The sequence below is a fragment of the Leuciscus leuciscus genome (genome assembly GCF_965113295.1).
Source record: "Leuciscus leuciscus genome assembly, chromosome: 3".
NCBI lineage: Eukaryota > Metazoa > Chordata > Actinopteri > Cypriniformes > Leuciscidae > Leuciscus > Leuciscus leuciscus.
In genome coordinates, this window is record NC_138727.1 from 55,735,748 (window position 1) to 55,758,594 (window position 22,847).

The 22,847-nt window shown below is 38.2% G+C and overlaps 3 protein-coding genes across 5 annotated transcripts in view; 2 read left to right on the forward strand and 1 right to left on the reverse strand.

Annotated features, from left to right (window-relative positions):
• Positions 1–22,847, reverse strand: part of LOC309493885 (uncharacterized protein) — a 159,179-nt gene that overhangs the window by 91,214 nt on the left and 45,118 nt on the right. The gene's annotated exons all lie outside the window — the stretch shown is intronic.
• On the forward strand, positions 1,968–4,433 carry LOC309493895 (uncharacterized protein; the record flags this gene model as incomplete). Its single annotated transcript, XM_082163176.1, has 3 exons — positions 1,968–2,113; positions 2,260–2,574; positions 2,769–4,433. The coding sequence occupies 3 exons, from the start codon at positions 1,968–1,970 to the stop codon at positions 3,028–3,030; spliced, it is 723 nt and encodes a 240-aa protein (XP_082019302.1). The 3' UTR covers positions 3,031–4,433.
• LOC309493829 (uncharacterized protein) lies at positions 9,709–22,349 on the forward strand. 2 transcript variants are annotated; one of them, XM_082163094.1, is made up of 4 exons: positions 9,709–10,189; positions 10,415–10,496; positions 18,066–18,132; positions 18,215–22,349. In XM_082163094.1, exons 3-4 carry the CDS (start codon positions 18,102–18,104, stop codon positions 18,898–18,900), a joined length of 717 nt encoding a protein of 238 aa, XP_082019220.1. In that variant the 5' UTR covers positions 9,709–10,189; positions 10,415–10,496; positions 18,066–18,101; the 3' UTR covers positions 18,901–22,349. The 2 variants fall into 2 exon arrangements, with proteins under 2 accessions (XP_082019220.1, XP_082019219.1); XM_082163093.1 differs by having other exon boundaries at positions 10,430–10,496.

The window sequence follows — 22,847 nt, forward strand, 5'->3', positions numbered from 1 at the left end:
AACTTTTGTTTTTACGCGCGTCAATTTAGCTCTTGACGCGCGAATTGATACAAAGTGGTCAAGCGTATCACTAGACGCGGCAGGCGCGAATTTCACATAATCCCTTTTTGAATTTGACGCGCTATTCGCGTCCGGTGTGTGAACGCACAGTTAGGCATAGGCAGTTTATATGAAACGAAATGTTTATAAATGGAATGAATAAGGCCTGTTATTATTTAATTTCCAGTTAGTTTCTTGATCTCGCGTTTCTGAAATGTTTTGCAGATGTGCTGTTAAGTGGACAAACTTTTTGAGGACTTGTAAAACTCTGAAGATTAATAATAATAATCCCCTAAAATCGCCAAAGGTTTTGAAATGTTGACTATATTCCAGTGTTCTTATTACTGTATAGATTTCATACTACATTGCTATGGAAATAAGCCTGTTGTTCAAATGAACCTGATTATGCCCTGGGCGCTTGAGTAGCCTAAATAAATAAATTAAATATGTGGCAGCCGTTGTGTGCAGTAAACTTTCCTTTAACAAGCCTGTGATGTGATGACCAGTTATAGTTTTAGTGCTAGTAAGCCTATTTAGAGGTGCAGATTAATTCAGGTAGGACTGTGTGTAGACATATTTTATTATGTGTATTATGAGGTGGTCCGCGAAAATTCTTGATTACAAATAGTGGTCCACACACTCAAAAAGTTTGAGAACCCCTGGTTTACACACACCTCTTAACACACAAATATATTTATTACATTTAAGAGTGACTTTATGGGTAAAAGTCCTTTTCTGTAGGGGCTTTCTGTTTCAAAGTCCAGAGTGTGTTTGTGTGTGTGTGTTGGAATGTTGCGACCCTGTTATCTCATGCATAGGGCTGGATGAGCTTGGTGGTCAAATTTTATGACCTGCCAATGAGATCGGGTTACGGGATGCGATTCTACTGGGAGAACATTCTTCAAAAATACATTTCAGATCCAAACACTCGAAGATCATAACTATATGATCAAAACAACATTAATCACACATGCATACAGGAAGTTCAGATACAAGTCTGAGTTACATACATTAAAGGATGTTAAGTTAAACACAAAAGGATGTTGGTGTATGTGTGTGTGTGTGTGTATCTGGAATGTCACGAGTCTGTGAGGTTGGGGGAAACCCAGCCAAGCTGGCAAATTGGTCCTTGTGGGGTAATTATTAACCAGTAAGGACAAAGGCGATGTGTTTTGCCATCACATGATCTACTTAATGCGAAAAGCAGATGTCATTGTTGCTACAGGCGTGTCACTCCCAACTTTAGGACTCCTCATTTTTTTCACTAAGAGTAATTCACGAAGCATTTTAGCCCTAAAAGTAGCACCTAAGTCTGGGACAGCTTAAAAGAAGTCGAGAGGACTCCTAACTCACCAAGACCTATTCACAAAGGATCTTAAAATGGCCGTGCGACGCAGTGTATTGGAGACACTTAATGACACGGAGTTAATACAAAGATACCGCCTTAACCGTGAGGGAATACTGATTGTTGTGGATCTTGTGAGGGATGCAATAACAGCGCCAACTAATCGCAACAACCCAATCAGTGCCGAATTGAAATGTTTGACAACACTTCGCTACCTGGCAACGGGAAAAATGCAATTGTGTAATGCCGACGATCTAGCGATATCCCAGCCATCGGTAAGCAGATCCATCCACCAAACCATCAATGCACTCTGTAGACCCCATATTATTCGACAGTTCATAAGTTTTCCTTTGGACATTCGCCAACTCCAAAGAAACAAAGCCAGCTTTATGGATATTGCCGGTGTGCCCGGATTGGTCGGTGCTATAGACGGGACACATATTAAACTAATTGCACCACGTCAGGATGAGGACGTGTTTGTGAATAGAAAGAAAACCCACACCAGATTGTGTTCGATGCAAACTTCACAATTCTCGATGTTGTTGCAAAGTGGCCCGGATCCACTCATGACTCGAGGATATTGATGGAAAGTGGTCTGAGGCAACTGTTTGAGAGACATCATGTGCCAGCTGGATGTCACTTGGTGGGGGACAGTGGCTATCCCTGTAAGTCGTGGCTCCTTACACCTTACCTCCGTCCACAAGTGGGACCACAGTTAAATTACAATAGGTAAGTGCACATGTTGGCTATATTATTTAGATGCCATAATTCAATAGCATGACCACAATGTCAAAGCTTATTAAAAATTATAATGGTGGCTCTTGGTGTTGTTGGTTAAATCAATAATGTTTACTGTTCCTTGGTGTATGTTTCAGAGCACACAAGAAGACACGCAGCGTGGTGGAAAGGGGGATTGGACAGCTAAAGCGACGTTTCCACGTTTTACATAGTGAAATCCGCCTTAGTCCAGAGAAGACGAGTAAAGTGATCACTGTGTGTGCGCTTCTTCACAACCTGTGCCGGCAAAGGAACATACCACAGACAGAAGATGGTGATGAGTTTGACGATGATGATGATGATGATAATGATGATGATGATGATGATGATGATGATGAACACAGAGAATTTGTTGATGAAGTGGAACAATGTGGACTGGCATTCAGGGATCACTTTGTCTATACACACTTTAGGTAAATAATCACATATGCACAAATGAGTAAAGACACATTTTTGCTCAATTTAAGTGTGTTTATTCCCTTTGCATTTTTGCAATCTTTAGAGTGTAATATTCAGACTTTAATTGTATTAGCCTCTCTTTTGCATCAAGGACCCTTTTCTGCCTTTTTAACACACGCATTTCCATTTTCATCTTCTTTTCTTCCAGGGGTGATGGCCTTGCACCAGCAGCAGGACTGAGGGGAGAGGCAGGTGATGGGATTGTGGAAGAGGAAGCTGGAAGAGGTGCAGTAAGAGGAAGAGGTGCTGGAAGAGGAAGAGGTGCTGGAAGAGGAAGAGGTGCAGTAAGAGGAAGAGGTGCTGGAAGAGGAAGAGGTGCAGGAAGAGGAAGAGGTGCAGTAAGAGGAAGAGGTGCAGGAAGAGGTGCTGGAAGAGGAAGAGTTGCAAGACGCGCAGGAAGAGGAAAATGACTTGCATCTGAAGGACCTGGGTTTCCATTTGGCCTGTAAATTATAGCCTGTTAAACCACTTATAATTTGTGAACAGTTTTTTGTGTGTGTGGGTGGTTTGCACATAATGATATTTTATGTTCTTCATTAAATATCACCAAAAATGTACAAGTATTGCAATCATTTCATAAACATAGCCTACCCCTCTATTTCCATTAGCAGCTGCATTGACGGATCAGTTGCACCCTCAAGGCCCATTATGCTGGTGTCTGACCCAATGACACTATACACCACCGATGCAATGTGGCTCAGTGGCTTAGGTGCTGATCCTCCTCCTTAACACATACATGGAAAGTTTCACCAACTCAAAAGCATTGCCTACATAACGCTTAAAAGCACACTTTAATGTAAGCATATTGTTTATGACATTTGTTTCATAATTCATTACATTCATGACAAGCAGGAAGTTTTTAGAATTACATGAAACAATAATGATATTATTTATTTAATACTATATGCCTACCTGTTGCCATGCTTGCCCGTTTAAAGGCTGCAATCTCAACCCTCGACTGTGATTGTAGCGCATACCACCGCCTCTCGCAGTCGTCCGTGGTCCGCGACACAAGCGGGAATGCTGCATTGATCTGCAAACAAATCCTCTCCCATGTCTCATGCTTAGTTTTGCTTGATATCCCAGTGCCGAATTTCCCTTTTATTATGTTTTTTTTTTTTTCAGCACCAACTGGGCCAGCAGCAGTAACTGATCCTGCGTCCAGTTGGGCTTTCTTTTCCGTTTTGGCGAGTTCATAATCCACCGTCATTCAACTATTACATTACTTCAATAGGAGCAACATTTCATTGCTTTAAGTTGTCTATTTAGGCTAATAGGATGTCAATTAACCAAGCAACAGTTAATGCAAGTGTCGTTTTTCATTATTAGGCAAGTGCCGGTTTTCATTAGGGTATTAGGCTACCTTGATTTATTTTAATTTAATTCACGACTTTTCTCTCTCTCTCTGCCTTTTTAGAATTACACTTCACTGGGGCCTGCACAAACATGTCATTATACAGTATATGCAATTCGATGACATTACTATTATTATTATTTTGTGTAATGTAGGACACAGACATATTTAGATGTCGTGATTCCATGATTTGGTGCGTCTGTGTTATGTTCCGCATGATGGCCCTGTCATCTAACAACCAATCACCGTGATCATTGCGAGGAAGCTCGTGCCTGAGAATTGACGTCATCCATAGCAACGAAGACTCACTCTTAGTTTAGGAGTTGTCATTTTTCCTTAGTAAAAGTAGGTCTGAAAGGCGTTGTGAATAACTTTTAAGAGAAAACTCCTAGCTAAAATATTTTAGTGCGATTTAGGAGTACTCCTAGTGGTAAGATAAAATGCTTTGTGAATACGGCCCCTGGGTTGGAGCTAAACTCTGCAGAGCATTGGCCCTCCAGGATCGAGTTTGCCAATAAAAAAAAAACGATGAAATTTATGGTAAAATACCGGCAGCTGTGGTTGCCAGTATTGTACCGTAAAAACCATGGTGGCAACCTTTTATGTTTTACAGGACTTAAATTTACGAGCAAAAAAAAAACACAATGTAAAAAATCAGCTTGGTTGCCAGTATTTTACCTTTAAAAATATGGTAGGAACCTTACTTTGGACTTAAATAAAAATAAATAAATAAAAAAACTCAGCAGGATTTAAATGTGTGGTAAAAAAAAACATCAGCTTTTTCACAGTTTTTATTTTTACATTGTGTTTTTTTTTTTTTTTTTTTTCGTAAATTTAAGTCCCGTAAAACATAAAAGGTTGCCACCATATTTTTTACGGTAAAATACTGGCAACCACAGCTGCCGGTTTTTAACCTTAAATTTCACCGTTTAAATTTTTTTTTTTAAATTTAATTCAACTTTTAATTCTCTCTTTTCCAGCACTTTAGACACAGTTGCTCCATTGCACTTAAGGAAGTTTAGGAGTGTAACGGTTCACAAAATTCACGATTTGGTTCATTGTGATACACTGGTGTCGCGGTTCGGTACGTTTTCATTACAGCAAATTTCCTTGATTTAAATTTTTTGTATACATTTTTATTAAAACTAGGATCAATATGATCACTTTTTTCCTTTGAGCAATGATGGAGCTATACTTGACTCTTATTAGGAGCATATAAAAAAAAAAAAAACAGCTCCTTAAAAAAAAATGAAATACAAATGGCCTGCTGCCCGCATCAGCAAATTCACGATGAACAAAAAAATGACTGCCTTGTGTATCGACCAATCAGCGTGTTGTCAAGGCAGAATTTCAGGCACGACCAATCATACAGTATTAATCAGAGACATAGCAAATTATTTAAATAACTTGCAATTTTGAGTTCATAACACTTAAAATCTTAATCCGAAAGATTTTTGCTGCCAAATGAGTACATAAAACACGACTGTTTAGAAATGAAGTCAGTCTGGTTAGTAGTGAAGCTGGTAATGCTGTTTGTGGAGTTGTTTAATCCTCCTCTGCTGAGATCTTCACAGATCTGTTAGTGTTTAATGTTCTGTTGGGATTTAAAGGTTTTCTGTTGAGTTTTGCGTGTCACCATTGTGCTGGAGAGTAGAGTCTGAGCTTCAGTCCAGGATGAGCAGAGAAACACTGATGATATGCTGTGTGTTGCTTTATTTAAAGGCAGAAAACTTTTTTTTTTTTTTTTTTGCTATGATGCCACTAACTTATATATATATATATAAAAATATATTGTATTCGTATGAATTCCTACGAATGACCTACTCCCTATCACTGGGAGTCAGACAAATCGCACAAATTCGTACGAGTGAGGTTATACGAATTCGTATAAATTAGCCACCTCGTAAAATATGTAGGAATAGGTCATGAGATAGCGTAGTCTTCACCTGTATTTTGATAGAGGAGATTCTCTACTCTTTCAGAAGATGTGTAATAGCGCCCCCTACCGTATAAAAGTGAAAATACGGAAAGACGGAAATTTCCGTCAATGGCGGGGAAAGAGTTAACTTGTACTGAACTCAGAATATTCCTTAATGACATTTAAAGCTGTATATTTGTGTATTTGCATAGATTAGCATTGTCCCAACACTCTTTTGTACACAGCAAAATCCCCACTGTTAAATCAACACTGCTCAGAGCAAATATGGTCCCACTCTATAGAGTGTTAAAGTAACACTGAAGCAGAGTTAAAGTTAATGAGATAATTAAGTGATTAATTGAGCGATGATTGAGCATTAGTGATGAACACCTGCAGTTAACAAGCAGAATCACAGAAGGAAAGAGAAACAAAAGAACTACCACTGACTTCCAGTCACAGTCACATTAAATCAGATGAAGATAAAAGAAGAGATTCAATCTGTGAAGATCTCAGCAGAGGAGGATTAAACAACTCCACAAACAGCATCACCAGCTTCACTTATTACTAACCAGACTGACTTTATTTCTGCCAGACGTCTATGAACAGAGGTTTAGATGTTGATGTTTTAAAATGTTTGGCCACCATTATGGTGATCAGTGTTTCCTTTAGTTGGGCAGTTTGAATCTTGGCATTTTAAGTACAGATTTGGTCTTTGTAACAGTATTTACCAAAGCACATAATTTGTTACAAAGAATGCCAAAAACAAAGGTGTTCAGGTGGTTTAGTTTTCATTATTATAAAGTAGAGTGATTCACTAATCTTTTCCCTGACCATAAGTTGTAATTTGTTATTAATATATAGCTTATACCTTTCTTGATACAGAGCAGACATTTTGATTTTTATATTTTATATTGCTGAATTTTTTGGAAAATCTTTTTTTTTTCTTTTTTTTTTGGAACAAACAGACATCAAGAATCCACATATGAATCTCAACAATGGTGACATGCTTCATGCTGCAATGCATGCTGGGGGCCAAGCGTTTTATACTATGGTGCCTCCCAGAATGCATTGCGGCATACAAAGCATGTCACCATTGTTGAGATTCATATGTGGATTCTTGATGTCTGTGTGTTTGTCCAAAGATTACTTACCCAATAATAAAAAATAAAAAATAAACAAAAAAAAAAAATCAGCTTAATGTCTGATCTGAAGAAAGAAGTCAATGTTGTTAAAAAATATATATTAATAACTAGGGCTGTCAGTTAAACGCATTATTAACGGCGTTAACGCAAACCCATTTTAACGGCGTCAATTTTTTTATCGCGCGATTAACGCCTAACAAACTTTGTCGTTTTTTTTCACATGCTTTTGCAACAACTAGTAACAGTAGTAAAACTACAACACCACCGGATCTAGCTAGACCGAAAACAAAACAACAGGCACGCTGCACACACTTGTTTGGGCTTGCGAGCCGGCCGGACGAGAAGCCGCGTCTAGGACAACTTAGCGCACTTTCTCAGTTTATGGCCAGCAATAAAAACGCAGAATGGCGCCGCCGGTGTGGTGTACACTCATAGAGAATAATGTGTTCGAATTTTAAATACAACGCGACGCGCTTCGCTTCTCGTCCAGTGTGCGCCTTTAACATTACGTTTTGAGTGGATGAATGATGAGCGCGAGACGCCGAAATGGATGCCAATAAGATTCTGAATGGAAAGTTTAATTTTAAAAAAGTGGCCAAATGGTTCAATTGACAAGACCAAAGTGATCTGTGTGTTTTGTCGTTGTGAACTGAGCTATCATCGCAGGCTTCGCAGCACGTCCAGTCTGAAATACCACTTGTTGGCCAAGCACACACAGCTGATGCGAATTCTCTGCCCCTCGTCAATATCAGGACCTCGTCAGTATTTCTTTCACCCTTTTATTGATGGACAGTGTTACATTGTGTGAGATATTATTTGCTCCAAGTGAGAATGTTAGTGTCAAATTGAACACTACAGTATATGCCAATGTTGTTTTCAATAAAAAAAAACATTTGCACAAAGCAAGCCGATCCACTTTTCCATGTTGATAAGAGCATTAAAATGAGAAAAAAATAATGGGACAAAAAGAAATCAAGAGACATTTAGAATAGATAAAAATGTGCGATTAATCGCGAGTTAACTATGACATTAATGCGATTAATCGCGATGAAATATTTGAATCGTTTGACAGCACTATTAATAACACATAACCACTTTCAGTCAATGATGAAATTTGTAAACTTTATGATGTTGAAAACTATAGGCCTATCACCTGACTGTCTTTGAGTCTGGCTTTCCTTGCAACAAATTATGTGTTTTAGTAAACACTGTTACAAAGACCATAAACTCATTAACTTTAACACTGCTTCAGTGTTACTTTAAGGGCGCTTTCACACTGGCAGTTTAGTGCGGACCGGGGCACGGTTCGCATGAAAAATCGCTAATGTGAACGTTGTCATCGGACCCGGGTGCGCACTAGAGTACCGAACCCGAGACTACCTGGAGGAGGTGGTCTGAGCTCGGTTGCTCCCGAACCGTGGCGCGGTTCGCGTTAATGTGCAAGCAACACGGACTCGGGTGCGTGCTTGTTCAGGAAGTATAGTATCCCGCGCATGCGTATCACTGTCGCATCAGTGAAAAATCTTCTGCGAGCAGCAGAAACACGGCGTCCCCTGGATATGTGCTGAATTACACCATGTAATGAACATAAACGTAGTTGTCTCTAACTATGTTGTGCATAATAGCACCAAAAAAACAGACAAATTACAGCTATGCTCAGTCGAGTTGTATTCTCCATGCGTTTTCCGTGTGCGTTTGCGATGACGTAAGATCACTGCAAACGCACCTGGGTTCGATACAACTAATTGAGTGTGAAACCAGACCAATGCTGCGGGGGGCGCCGGGAACTAGCGCACTCGGGTTCGGACCGCAGCAAACGAACCCAGTGGAAAAACGCCCTAACACTCTGTAGAGTGGGACCATATTTGCTCTGAGCAGTGTTGATTTAACACTGGGGATTTTGCTGTGAATGGTTTTATATTAAAAACTAACTTTGAGTAAAGCATCCTTGAGAAATGTAAGGCAATCTTTTTCCACATGTTTTCTAAGTACACTCAACTAATGACATTTTACAGTGTACATATATTGTAAATATATTTTCCAATATACGATATATGAAAAGCAGCAATTACTTATGTATTATTCAATATATTGTAATAAATAATGCAATATTGGTCTTCATATATTTTTCAGTATATTTATATTAATCATATGGAAATATATTTTGGTTCGGTAAGGGAAGATCCATGTCTACATCAGGGAAATCACGTGATCATATTTACAGTAATCTCACATTACCTTGTAGAGAAAAGCAGAGACAAACGCTACCCAGTGGACAGACTAGAACAAACCACAGAAAATATCTGGACTGGGATTATGCAATATTTATCAGTTGAAATCATTGGCGTACCGCACATCTATGAGAAAGAGTAGGCTATGTGCTATTTAATTTTTTATATTTGTTAAATTCTGCAAGGGGTTCATAAGGAGACAGAGTGGTTGTATGCAAACTTATGCATTCAGCTGTTTGGTTTGAGATGAAACATGCAGCAGGTAAAAGTGTGAAGTGCAAATGTCAGTCATGGTATTTATCTAACTGACACATCTGATTTATTTAGCACTTTTAAACGACTATTTAACTAACTTAATAATACCTTAATATTTATAAATTGCACTTGGTTGTATTATACACATATTCAAATAAACTATTGTCATTTATAGACATTTGTTCACAGTATAACCAACATCATTTTAATTTGGCCTACAGCATTTCATTATTTTAATGTTTAGCATTACTTATCACAGGCTTATTTAGACAATATCAGCTGGACAAACTAACAAAGATTATATCACTGATGTAACATCAAGGTAACACTTTCAGTTTCTCTTTCCCATTCGAACAATGAGCTCTAACACACACACCTGGTAAACAAGGGTGGGGCGGGTATGACATTTGCCTTCCCACTGTTGTGCCAGCTCGCGCTTTGCGAAATGCATAATGGCCATCTTTAATTCTTGAGCAGGAGATTAATCATTTAAATTGCCGTCCAGTGCTTTAACTAGTTGTTTCATTGCTCAATCTTAGCGCTTTGTTGTGGCTGTTATTAGTGGCAGGAGGAAATAGCGCAACGTTCTCTTGACGTGCACGCTCTGCGCGCGCTCTGGTCTAGCGCTCATCCACATTTGCGGTGGCTCGCTGCGTATAATGACATCTAGTGAGTATTGGCTAAATAAAGACTCAACATGTTGATTCGATCATATAAAATGACGTTTTTTGTCCTTTTTGAAACGCCATCGTCACTTTAAATTGTTTAAATTATCTCGAGACTGAGAGCGGCATGCGTGAAGTTAGTAAATACAACAGTTATCCTTATTTGGTCATTTGAAAGTGTCAGCAAGAATAAAATGAACTGTCGTTTAAATCTTTCTAATCAGTTAAGCTTATGACAAAACAGAGTGACGCCCTGGTTACCTGTATTGGAGAGAGCATCATCACACACAGGAAGAGACAGACCGAGCAAGGTAATACTTTCACATACAAGTCACACATAACTACAATAAGGAACTATGAAAGAAACATAATAATAATTGAGTCAAATGTTTTTCAACTAGGCTAATTAACATTGCATCTCTATGTTACCTGACATGAAATGTTATCTGGTTTTCTCTATAGGCCTATAATCCTTTTAATACACCTTAGTTTTGTAAATGTTTGTTGTTGCTGTTGTTGTCAATTCTTACTTTTTTAATTTAAAACTGTACTTTGGTTTACAACATAAAGCCTCTCTAGGCTAACTTTAATTCCTTGATTACTGACTCAATGTTCTCATAACTTTGGCTAATGTTAAGGTTCTTTCAAAGTTATGAACAAACATTCTTCCAGTAACATTAATAAAGTGTTTCTTCAACATTATTTGGTCTTTAATAATGTTCTCAAAAGGTTCGCACAAAAATTTTATTTATACATTGTTTGTAGAAGGTTCTTTAAATGTCGCCATAATGTTGGGAGAAAACGTTAGAACAACTTTCTTGAAACATCCTTTAAACATTAGAATGACAACAAACTTCAAATGAATAATGTTTGCTCTTTCAAAAGAACACGCTTAGAACATGGGAAAGTTTTGTAGCCTGTACCATAGTTATTGTTCCATCTCTTAAGTGTACACAGCAAAATCCCCAGTGTTAAATCAACACTGCTCAGAGCAAATATGGTCCCACTCTACAGAGTGTTAAAATAACACTGAAGCAGAGTTAAAGTTAATGAGATAATTAAGTGATTAATTGAGTGATGATTGAGCATTAGTGATGAACACCTGCAGTTAACAAGCAGAATCATTGAAGGAAAGAGAAACACAAGAACTACCACTGACTTCCAGTCACAGTCACATTAAATCAGATGAAGATAAAAGAAGACATTAAATCTGTGAAGATCTCAGCAGAGGAGGATTAAACAACTCCACAAACAGCATTACCAGCTTCACTTATTACTAACCAGACTGACTTTATTTCTGTCATATGTCTATGAACAGAGGTTTAGATGTTGATGTTTTAAAATGTTTGGCCACCATTATGGTGATCAGTGTTTCCTTTAGTTGGGCAGTTTGAATCTTGGCATTTTAAGTACAATTTTGGTCTTTGTAACAGTATTTACCAAAGCACATAATTTGTTACAAAGAATGCCGAAAACAAAGGTGTTCAGGTGGTTTAGTTTTCATTATTATAAAGTAGAGTGATTCACTAATCTTTTTCCTGATCATAAGTTGTCATTTGTTATTAAAAAAATAGCTTACACCTTTCTTGATACAGAGTAGACATTTAGATTTTTATATACATTGCAGAATTTTTTTGGAAAATCATTATTTTCTTTAATAATTTTACAGGAACAAACAGACATCAAGAAGCAGCATATGAATCTCAATAATGGTGACATGCTTCATGCTGCAATGCATGCTGGGAGCCAAGCGTTTTATACTATGGTGCCTCCCAGAATGCATTGCGGCATACAAAGCATGTCACCATTGTTGAGATTCATATGTGGATTCTTGATGTCTGTGTGTTTGTCCAAAGATTACTTTCCCAATAGTGATGGGAAGTCCGGTTCTTTTCCGCGAACCTGTTCTTTCGGACAGTTCGTTTCAATGAACCGGTTAAAAAAAAACGGTTCACCAGTTCTTTTACGTAATCACGTAATGACGTCAATTCTATCATCCCGGCGGATAAATATACATTCAAATAAAGGCATTTGTAATCATAACTTCAGTTAAATAATAGTGCTCATCGTCATAATCATCTTGGATAGGTTTCTTACATTTACGTTTTGAAAATTAACCCTGTAGTAGGCCTAAGGCGATGCGCAAACGCGGATGTTTTACATGTCTTAAAGTGAATAAACTTCATCATTTTTATTTTATTTGTAATTAAATAAACGTACATTTCGCCGAATTCGGCCCCTCATTCAAGTCCTTGGTTCACCTGTGCTCATGTATCAGCACAGCGCATAGATATAAACACAGCATCAGTTGGCCAAAAGAAAGTTCGGTTCAGAGACGTTGTCATCACGCATGCGCAGTCTCTCCAGCTCGTCGGTTCTCCGTATCGAACGTGTCCGAAAGAAACAGTTCTCGGTTCTGTACTGGTGATGCGAGAACTGCTGCAACAACCAGTTCTTGACTCGAGAACCGCCTGTGTGTGAGCTGAGAACTACTGAAACCTTACTAGGCTATAGCCTTATTCAGTCGACAAAACAAAAAACTTGATGCATATCTATGTTTAATACGTTATGTTTTGATTAACACATTATAAACATTTACTTTGCACCCTTTAAAACCTTGGCAAGAGTTTACGTCAAAAATGTATATCAACTTACTTAGAAATTAAATGATCTGTTCCAGAAAATAATGTTTTAGTATAATAATAAATGTTTAGTTTTACAATCAATTCATTGTGTTTCCAATCTTTAAAATAATACAGTGAAAAGGCAGTAGCCTATGTGATAAAAAATTTTCTAACATGTTTTATTTTGTTAGACTTATTGATGTTCAGTAAAATACTTCAGATTTGCATGCATTTCGTCCCTCTGAAAAAAATTGCACGCATGCTCAGCTCATGAGCTCATCGGTTCTCCGTATCGAACGCGTTCGAAAGAAACAGTTCTCGGTTCTGTACTGGTGGTCCGAGAACCGCTGTACCTGTACGTTCGGTAGTGCGCGCATGCTCAGTATCAACTGCTCGTGCTCATCACTTCTCTCAGCATGTCTCAGTTCAGTGAACTGTTGGATTTACTGGAGTAACATATATGCCTACTCCGGGATATTGGTTTATTTTGAGTAGAGGTGACTGTCAGGACTCAGGCATGTCCGAAAGTGAGTAACTTTACTAACTTGTTGTGGATCAGTGCTGACGCAAGACGCGAACTGTTTCGAACGATTCAGTCCGATTTAGTGTACTGGTTCGACCAGTTCACTAAAAAGAACCGGTTCAAAAGAACGATTCGTTCACGAACCGGACATCACTATTTCCCAATAAAAAAAAAAAAAAAAAAAAAATCAGCTTGATGTCTGATCTGAAGAAAGAAGTCAATGTTGTTAAATAATATATATTACCAACAAATAACCACTTTCAGTCAATGATAAAATTTGTAAACTTTATGATGTTGAAAACTATAAGCCTATCACCTGACTGTCTTTGATTCTGGCTTTCCATGCAACAAATTATGTGTTTAAGTAAACACTGTTACAAAGACCATAAACTCCTGTAAGAGTTTATGTCAAATTGCACAACTAAAGGCAACACTGTTCACCATAATGGTAACTTTTTTAATGGTGATTTTAAAACATCAACATCTAAACCTCTGTTAATTCTCAATAAGAACTGTAGACGTCTGACAGAAATAAAGTCAGTCTGGTTAGTAATAAGTGAAGCTGGTAATGCTGTTTGTGGAGTCGTTTAATCCTCCTCTGCTGAGATCTTCACAGATTTAACCCTCTGAGGTCGAGAAACGCGCCCCCGCGTTTTGCTGGATTTTTTTCACATAGCAGCAACATAAACTTAAATTACTCCGTCATTTATGGTTATACAGAAAAAAGAAATATAAAAAAAGAATCTGTGATATTTCTACTTTTGTATGTGTCCACTTACAATCAAATCAAAACATTGTGCTTTTGTAAAATAAAGAAAATAAACAGGGTGTGCGTTCTGCCTCTCCGTCGCGGTGAACTTTTTTTTCTTGAGCACGTCTATAAATTGAAACAAAACTCAACGAATACTTCTCACACATTTATGAGCCATATACCTTTATACACATGTAAGTGTGTACTTTTAAATGATCGGATTCAAACTGAAAACAAATATTCTCTGTTTAAGTAATTTGTATAAAACCAACAGGATGTCCAGTATCTCAAACGCTTGCTAATTACTTTTAATTCGGCCACGCCCACTCGCGCAAAAGAGATTCACATGCAAATCTCCACATGGGACGCGAACGCCCTCGTTACCTCAAACACAAAACACCAAAACACTTCACAAGTCTCTGCTTTGCGTCGAGTTTGGAAGACGCGTATGAGCTTACATTGGATTTACATCAGAAGAAGAAGAACGCGATTTGAAGACAAGAAAGATGTAAGGTAAGAAATTCTTACTTATTAGTGTATGGTATTGTTGCATAAACTTCACATTGCAGTTGAACTGTTGCTAGATACTGTATATGGTGAATATTATACTATTTAGACCCATGTTTCCTGATAAATACTGTTTGTGGATATCTGCTCAAACATAGATATGTATAACCATAATGTTTAATATTTTGGAGCGCGATGGCGTTTGAATGTATCATATTTTGGAGCGCGCTGTGGGTTTGAATGTATCATATTTTGGAGCGCGCTGTGGGTTTGAATGTATCATATTTTGGAGCGCGATTGCGTTTGAAAGGAAAAATGCACCAAACATTAGGCTTTATGTTTTTACTATTATCTCATTTCATATCATCATAACGAATGGAAACATTTGAAGTAACATATGATAATCAATATATTTTTCTCTAGCGTAGTTGTTCTTGAAATCTTTTGGAAGATTTAATTTATTGTTATTATTATTTTATGCAGCACTGCGTAGCCTATGCCTACAAGGCACAACAAACCTGGTGTTCATTATTGTTGGAAACGTGTGTGTGTGTGTGTATTCTGTGAATTTTAAAAAGAAATTTTAACCAGAAAAATCTAAAATCTATTCCCAAAATCGTGCAGCCCTATAGTTTCTCTTGATATCATGTTCACAGTTTTTTCTTTTTTTTTTTCTTTCAGGGACCAGATGCAACTGAGTCCTGCTGACTTCAACATTCACATGAGTCTCTGTACATGAACATGGTAAAGTGAAAATCAAACACCTTGGAAATGAAAGGTATGTACAATGTTTTTAGGAATGGCACAAAGGTCTCTGTCTTTGGATCATTGTTTTCAATGTGCTCTTTTGTCATTTGTATTTTTGGATTGTGTTGTGCTGTAAATAAATCCAAACAATCTAAAAGCCATTCTTTTTTAAATCTCCTCATTCTTTGTGCAAGGTTGCTCTGAATGACAGGGCCTGATCGCTCCTAATAGGGCAGTTAGGGGAGTGTCTTTGTCTTTCTCAGGTGTTGAAGGCTTACATATTCATGAGATGATCACGCCTTTTCGCATATGGCTTTGTCACACAAAACACGTCTTAGAAATTTAAAATCAATATATTGTCTTATCTGAATGAGCAGTCAGGGTGATTTTCACATAGTTTTGGAGCAAATATTCTAGGCTACGTGATACAATTTTCAAAAGTCTTGTGAAGAAATAATCAGTATGGGTTTCATGGCCTTATTTCAGTGAGAATTTTTTTTGTATTTTCACAAACCACGCATAAATGTCATTATCTCAAAACTACAAACTTTTACATACATGCTGCTGATATATTATTGTAGCAGAGTTTGTGCTGAATACAGTGTAATCAGACTTTAGCCATGAAAATGTCACTAGTAACAGAAAAAAACACAAATGTCAGAGCATGTCAGAACACCTCCATGGCCCAGAAAACAGCTCAGACCTCAGAGGGTTAATGTCTTCTTTTCTCTTCAGTTGATTCATCTAATGCTATGTCTGAAGTCAGTTGTAGTTCTTGTGTTTCTCTTTCCTTCAGTGATTCTGCTTGTTAACTGCAGGTGTTCATCACTAATGCTCAATCATCACTTAATTAATCACTTAATTATAGCATTAACTTTAACACTGCTTTAGTGTTACTTTAACACTCTGTAGAGTGGGACCATATTTGCTCTGAGCAGTGTTGATTTAACACTGGGGATTTTGCTGTAATAACAAACACATAAATGCATTACATTACATGTTTATGTAGGATATGTTAATGAATTAAATTAAGACAGGCACATTTTGTAAAACAGATGTACAATAAGTGATCTCTGACGGATCCGTGAGCGTCATGTTTCCCGCTGGCGGCCGAACCACATGCTGACGGCGGACCGTCACCGGGCGACCCGATGAAGGAGCCGGGACAGTGTCCACATATCGCCGGGGTTATAATCATCCGGTCTATAGTGAATGCTACAAAGTAGAAACAGAAGTGAAGTCCCGTCTCTTACCCTGCACAGAACGCTCACAGGCACGGAAGATCGCACCATCCTTTTTCTTATTCGGAAACCTGTGGACTCGATGTCCTGACAGGCCATAATTCACAATCATTTACCACGACGATGATTATTAATTGAAATACAATAAGCACCGAAAACACACTGAATCATGACCACTCCAACTGAATACCAACCATACTGTCTATGATACCAACCTACTCCACACTGAGCGAACGCAGAGCCGGCGAACGACTCCCTCACGTGACGTCATATGACGAGATGGTGAAAAAAAAGCGTTTTTTTCAACACGGTCAAGGAAACTGTCACGTTTTCTATTAAATTTGTGCCCTTATGTCTTGCAAAACAATTTTTAATCCTGCATTTACTATTTTCATACAAGGTTATATTAATTTTGAAAAAAGAAAAAAAACTGCAACATGGGCTTTAAATATGGAGTCATCTCAGCCTTAATAAGCCTGTTACAGTTTTTGCCCGTTGCTTGAACACTATAGACCCATGCTTAGACTAAAGTAACACAACTTGAAGCTTTTGTTACCATACCTCAAACACATGTACCCATACCCTAAACAAAAGCGCTGCTTTGCACTCTAGTTGCAATTCTGCAACACACTTACTCCTTTATACAACACACTTGGTCCTGCATACTACACTCTATTTCATACATAAGACACTTCGTTCAAAAATGAAATTTCAGGGTGCCATTTGGAAAACACATGTATCCAAAATACAAAACACATCGGGTTATTGCAACCACTCAAATACACACCTGAAGGCACTTACTTGCAAAACTGAACACCAATCACCCAGCTACAAAAAGTTAGTTTTTTTGTTACAGAGAATCTTGGCCATGGATGGAGCTGCACAGCCTCATGAATTCATTTTCATTGATGAAGCTGGATTCGACCTGAGCAAAACAAGACGACGGGGTCATAATGTAATTGGCCAAAGGGCAATTGTGCACGTCCCGGGGCAGCGCGGGGGAAATATCACCATTGTGTGCCGCCATAAGCCTTCGAGGGCTTCTGCATCATCATGCACAACTAGGTCCATACAATAGCCAACATATACTCACATTTCTAGATGCTCTCCATAATATAGTTGTACAGACCAGCCCAGCCCAGATGATGATGATTTTTTATTTTACTATTATTTTATTTCTTTATATTTATTGTCATTCACACATCTAAATGTATTTGAACTTTATTTAGCAGTGGACAATTATTTGTAAAGGTAACAGTCTAGAAAATAGACTTGCCAACAAGTAAAGAAAAATAAAACATAAGTAATCAAAACAAATCGTTGTGTTTTTTAATGGTTCTACATCACACACAGTAACTATTCCATAGATCGGTTTTGTACATTGCTCTTGCCATTTTTGCAGATACCATTTTTTAGCTGGTATCAAATTAGTAGGTACTTTTTGAAAATTGTATTAACTTTTAGATTTTTATTCTTTATCATGACAGAGGGAAAAAAATATCAATCGTTCAAATTGAAGCAAGATGCTGAGAAACATCGACCAACTTCAACCAAGTAAGTACTGAATATTTAATCCATCCACCCATCAATCCATGCACCTTTTATTCATCCATATATCTGTCAATCTTTTTGTCAGAAGTGAATATTGTGCTGTTGGGCTTGATTGGATCAGGAAAGAGCGCTTCAGGAAACACCATCATCGGAGTTAGAGGAACATTTAAAGAAGATTTGTCTCCTGAGTCTGTGACCAGAATCTGTCAATCAGCAGAAACAGAGGTGGACGGGCAAATAATCACAGTGATCGACACTGTAGGACTCTCTGATACATTAGAGACGATTACATATGTTCAAACCAAAATTGAGCAGATATTTGATTGTACAAATGATGGTGTTGATGTGTTTCTGCTGGTGATCAAACTGGTTGAGAAATTCACAGACGAGAGCAGGAATGTTGTGAAATGGATCCAGGAGAATTTTGGTGCAAAGTTTTCTAAACACACAATAGTGCTCTTTACTCACGGAGATCAGTTACATGAGCATACAGAGAAATATCTGAGTAAACGTGAAACACTGCGCTCAGTGGTTGATCAGTGTTCAGGAGGTTATCATGTTTTTAACAACAAAGAAGATAATGATCGATCTCAGGTCACTGAGCTTCTGGACAAGATAAACACACTGAGAGTGAGGAACAGAAACAGGAGATACACTGAGCAGGATTATAAGGAGACTCAGGATGAAATCCTACAGAGAAAATGTCTCACTGGAGCAGTTCTGGTAGGAGCAGCAGCTGGTTTAGGAGTGTATTTTTTAGCTAGAAAATAGATCTGCAGCTCCAGCTCCAGCAACTCAGAAACAGGGAGAAAAGGAACAAGAAACAGAAATGAGCTGAGTTTTTCCAATGAGTCAGGGTTGTCATTTTACTTGTATAAACTTTGACTTCTGGATAAAAAAGATGGTTATTTTATGACGCTGCATTATATTGTCAATAGGTGGCAGCAGAGTGAAATGTGAAATGTTTTCACATATTTCTTTGTTGAGAAATGGCTCTTTTTTTTTTAGCAGCTTGTTAACAGAAAAGTCTGTTTGTTATCTTTGCATGCTAAGTTTGGTTGTTCTTCTTTCATTTTCTTCTCTTTCTTTTTATAAGTTCATCCTTACTGTGCGTTCACACCGGACGCGAATAGCGCGTCAAATTCGCGTCTACCGTGTCTAGTTTGACGCTTGACCACTTTGTGTTAATTCGCGTGTCTAACGCGCGTAAAAACAAAAGTTTGAAGCGAAATTTACGCGCGTCAGAGGTGAAAGTTTTGGCGGCCATCTTTTTTAGATGTTTATCGAGCATTAGCATTAGCATTAGCATTAATCGAGAGAGTCACCGCTCGTATATGCTCTGGAGAGCAGAAACAGCTGCGTAGGGGACATCGTCGCTGTACTCGGGTCCACCAGACCCTCCGGAGGGTTTCAGGAGTTTCACAATTTGCTCCAGGAGCTAGGTTTGGTGGACCTAACGGTGAGGACGCTGACGAGGACAGCGTAGGCCGTAAGGCCTCGGCCTCAAGTGGTCGCTGCCTGACGAGCCCGCGCTCTACAGCCCGGCGCGAGGTTCACCCTCGCTCGCACCCACCTAATCTGTCATTTATTTTTGTTTTGATAATAAATGGAGCCAGCCTCCAAAAGTGAAACCTGTCCTGTGATTTTTGTTTTTATACACTAAATTGTGTTTGTTGTCTTTACATTAGAATAATAATGTTTCATATAATCTAGAATAGATATGGAATAAATAGCATTCAATACAAAATGAGTATCTCTCATATATTGAAATCGAGTTTTTATGTGAAAGATTTGCTTTGTTGTGCATTTTAGTCATATTACAAAATAATTTATTGAGGCCAAACATAAAACAACATTATAAACTGTCACTTCACCACGTGACAGCAGCAAGCAGGCTCCTGATTGGTTAACGCGGCGCGAATTGACGCAGAAGTTCAGATTTTTCAACTCGGGCGGCAGACGCGAATTCGCGTCAAACACGAGAATGCACAAAAAGCACTACATAAAACATTCGCGCTTAACGCGCCAGACGCTCAATTCGCGCCATTCGCGTCTACCGCGCCGCGCTCTACGCCTCATTCGCGCCGCAGGAATTTTTTACGCGCGTAACGCGTCTTTGCATTGACTTAACATTGAAATCACTCGCGCCTGACGCGCAATTCGCGTCCGGTGTGAACGCACCATTACAGTTTGTAATAAATGTTGGAGAACAATTGATTATGAATTTTTCTGATAAAACTTCTTCTTCTTCTGAAAATGCTTCTCCTGAAAACTCCCCAGAAATTGAACATGTTAAAGACTGGTTGAATGCGTTGAGTGTAACAGATGATGATGAAACAGAAAACAGAAATGTTAATGTGACAGACAAAGTTGAGATTTTTATGGACGATCTTGATCAAGGATCGATCAAGGTTCAAGGACAGTTTTGTAACCTTAAGAGAGGAGGTTAAACAGAATCTTATGGTCAGTGTCAATTTGCTAAAAGCAGGGGGCCAAAGTCAGCAAACATCATCTCCAGATGACAAGCAGCAACCAGAAAAAAAAAAAATCTGATCTGAAGAGTCTGTTAACAAACATACATGGAGAGGGTTCATCATCCAGAGAAGAAGGTGAGGGTGCAGAAACGGAACTCAAAAATGAGTTTTCAATATATGAAAAGATGGCTGAAATCAGTGCTGGAGAGGACCCACTCACATGGTGGAGGACACATGAGACAACTTTACCTCACCTTGCCCAGTTTGCTAAGAAGTATCTGTGCATCTCTGCTTCAAGTTCAGCTTCAGAGCGTGTATTTAGTACATCAGGGCTCATTTGCAGTGCAAGAAGGGCACAACTTACAGAGGAGCACATTGACATGCTGGTGTTCCTAGCTCAAAATATGCAAAACAACTGTAGGATACAGTAATGGGTGTCTATCTCTGTAGAGAAAATCTGCATATAACTGTAGCAAGAGATTACATTTAATTATTTTGTTTACTAATTTGTTACTTGATGCATAAGATTGCACTGATTTAGTTTTTACTTGAAGTTTAAGTATCTTTTGTTGACATTGTGATTGGATTGGATTTTACTTGGAAATACAAAAGATTGTACTTTTTTTTTTTTTTTTTTTCACTTTATTGATTTTTGAATGTATGGCAATCTGAGAGGCTTTTGAACAAGTGCACTACCTCAGGACACTTTTGTTCATGTAAAATATTCCTCAATGTCATGTTCTAGACTTGTTATATTTAGCTTTAAAAAAAAAAATATATCGTGGCAGTTTTTTTTCTCCATGGGTATCAAGTATCAAAATATCATATCGAAGTTAGAAATTCTAGTATTGTGACAACACTAATCTACATATGAATCTAAACAATGGTGACAATCACACAAACGCTTCATCTTGCAGTGCATGATGGGAGCCACCAATCAAACGCATCCATGGCTCACATCATGCATTGCAGCATGAATAAAGGTCAGTGTACTTTTTGATAGTTTGTTTTTCAATTTGAAATGGAATAGCAAAAACGAGAAAACGGTCCGTGTAACGCTTCACAATTCAGTTTTCAGACCATACAATGCAAATGCAAAAATGAAAAATTTAAACCAGACATTCATTTTTCTTGTTTTTCCAGTTACATTATCAATGGATATTTGCCTTTTTCTCCCCTTTTTCTCCCACTTTTGCTAAATTGTGACTTCAGAAACAAACATTTGAATAAATGAAATCTAACCGATTTTCTATTTTTCCATTTTTCGTCTTGTAATTTGTGCCGTGGGCAGTACCATTAGCACGGGGGTGTGGCCGTGGACTAACTTTACTATCATTTCATTGATGTAACTGCTTTTTTTACACTGCATGCACGTTTGAGGAGAAGTTTAAAAGACGGAACACAGGACAACATTTTTCACCCGAAGTGCCATCATTTTTATTATTAATAGTCTGTGCTAAATTATAAGGCAGTCTCGGACCGGCCATCGGGAGCAGCCGGGAAAAGTGAAATCCCGGTGGCCTGGGTTATGATTTGGCACATTGCCCTTGTTTGTATTTACCTATTCATTCTTACTTTATTTTATTAAAGGTATAGCGGAGGATCTTTCCAAATTTTAGATAAGACCCGCCCTCTCCACTTTTTGAAAAGTTTGATTGATTCACCAGAATGATTGACAATTAGGAGGACCAATAGTATAGGTTACCCACCAGGAAGTAAAACATCCTCCGCTATACCTTTAATATATAGCTATATCCTTGTTGTTGTTAATTTCACATGGTACAGTAGCCTAGGCAGCCACAACCACGAGATCCCAGACAGTCCATTTTCAGTGCAGCAGAACGGGGGTGGCTCGCGAGCAGCAGCGCTTTTCAAGATCGTTCACGGGAATCTAGAATAACGATAAAAATTATAGCCTACTAAGCAAAAATAGGCCTATAGAAAAAAAAAGCAATTTAATGTGCTCAAATAAATAAATAAAAAACAAGCTGGGCAATGTGCCAAACGTAGCAAGGTATTTCTGTTTATTTATTGAAAATAAATAAATATTATTGCTCTTGATTTGCAGCACTATAGTTAGCTATAGCCTAGTATCGCCTCATGCTCATATCCCGGCGAACTGCTTCTATTGTAATGAACAGACTAGAGTTCTACAACTGTGCTAGATTTAAGGGCATTTTACGGGAACGAGAAGCGGTGTAGAGCTAAAGCACACAGAAGCTCAAGCGGATGCCGTGGTAACGA

Bases quoted from the DNA above. Each gene is read 5' to 3' on its own strand.
- LOC309493829 (XM_082163094.1), top strand. From the start codon at position 18,102: ATGCTGAGAAACATCGACCAACTTCAACCAA. The intron at 18,133-18,214 runs GTAAGTACTGAA...TCTTTTTGTCAG, and splicing joins CATCGACCAACTTCAACCAA to AAGTGAATATTGTGCTGTTG.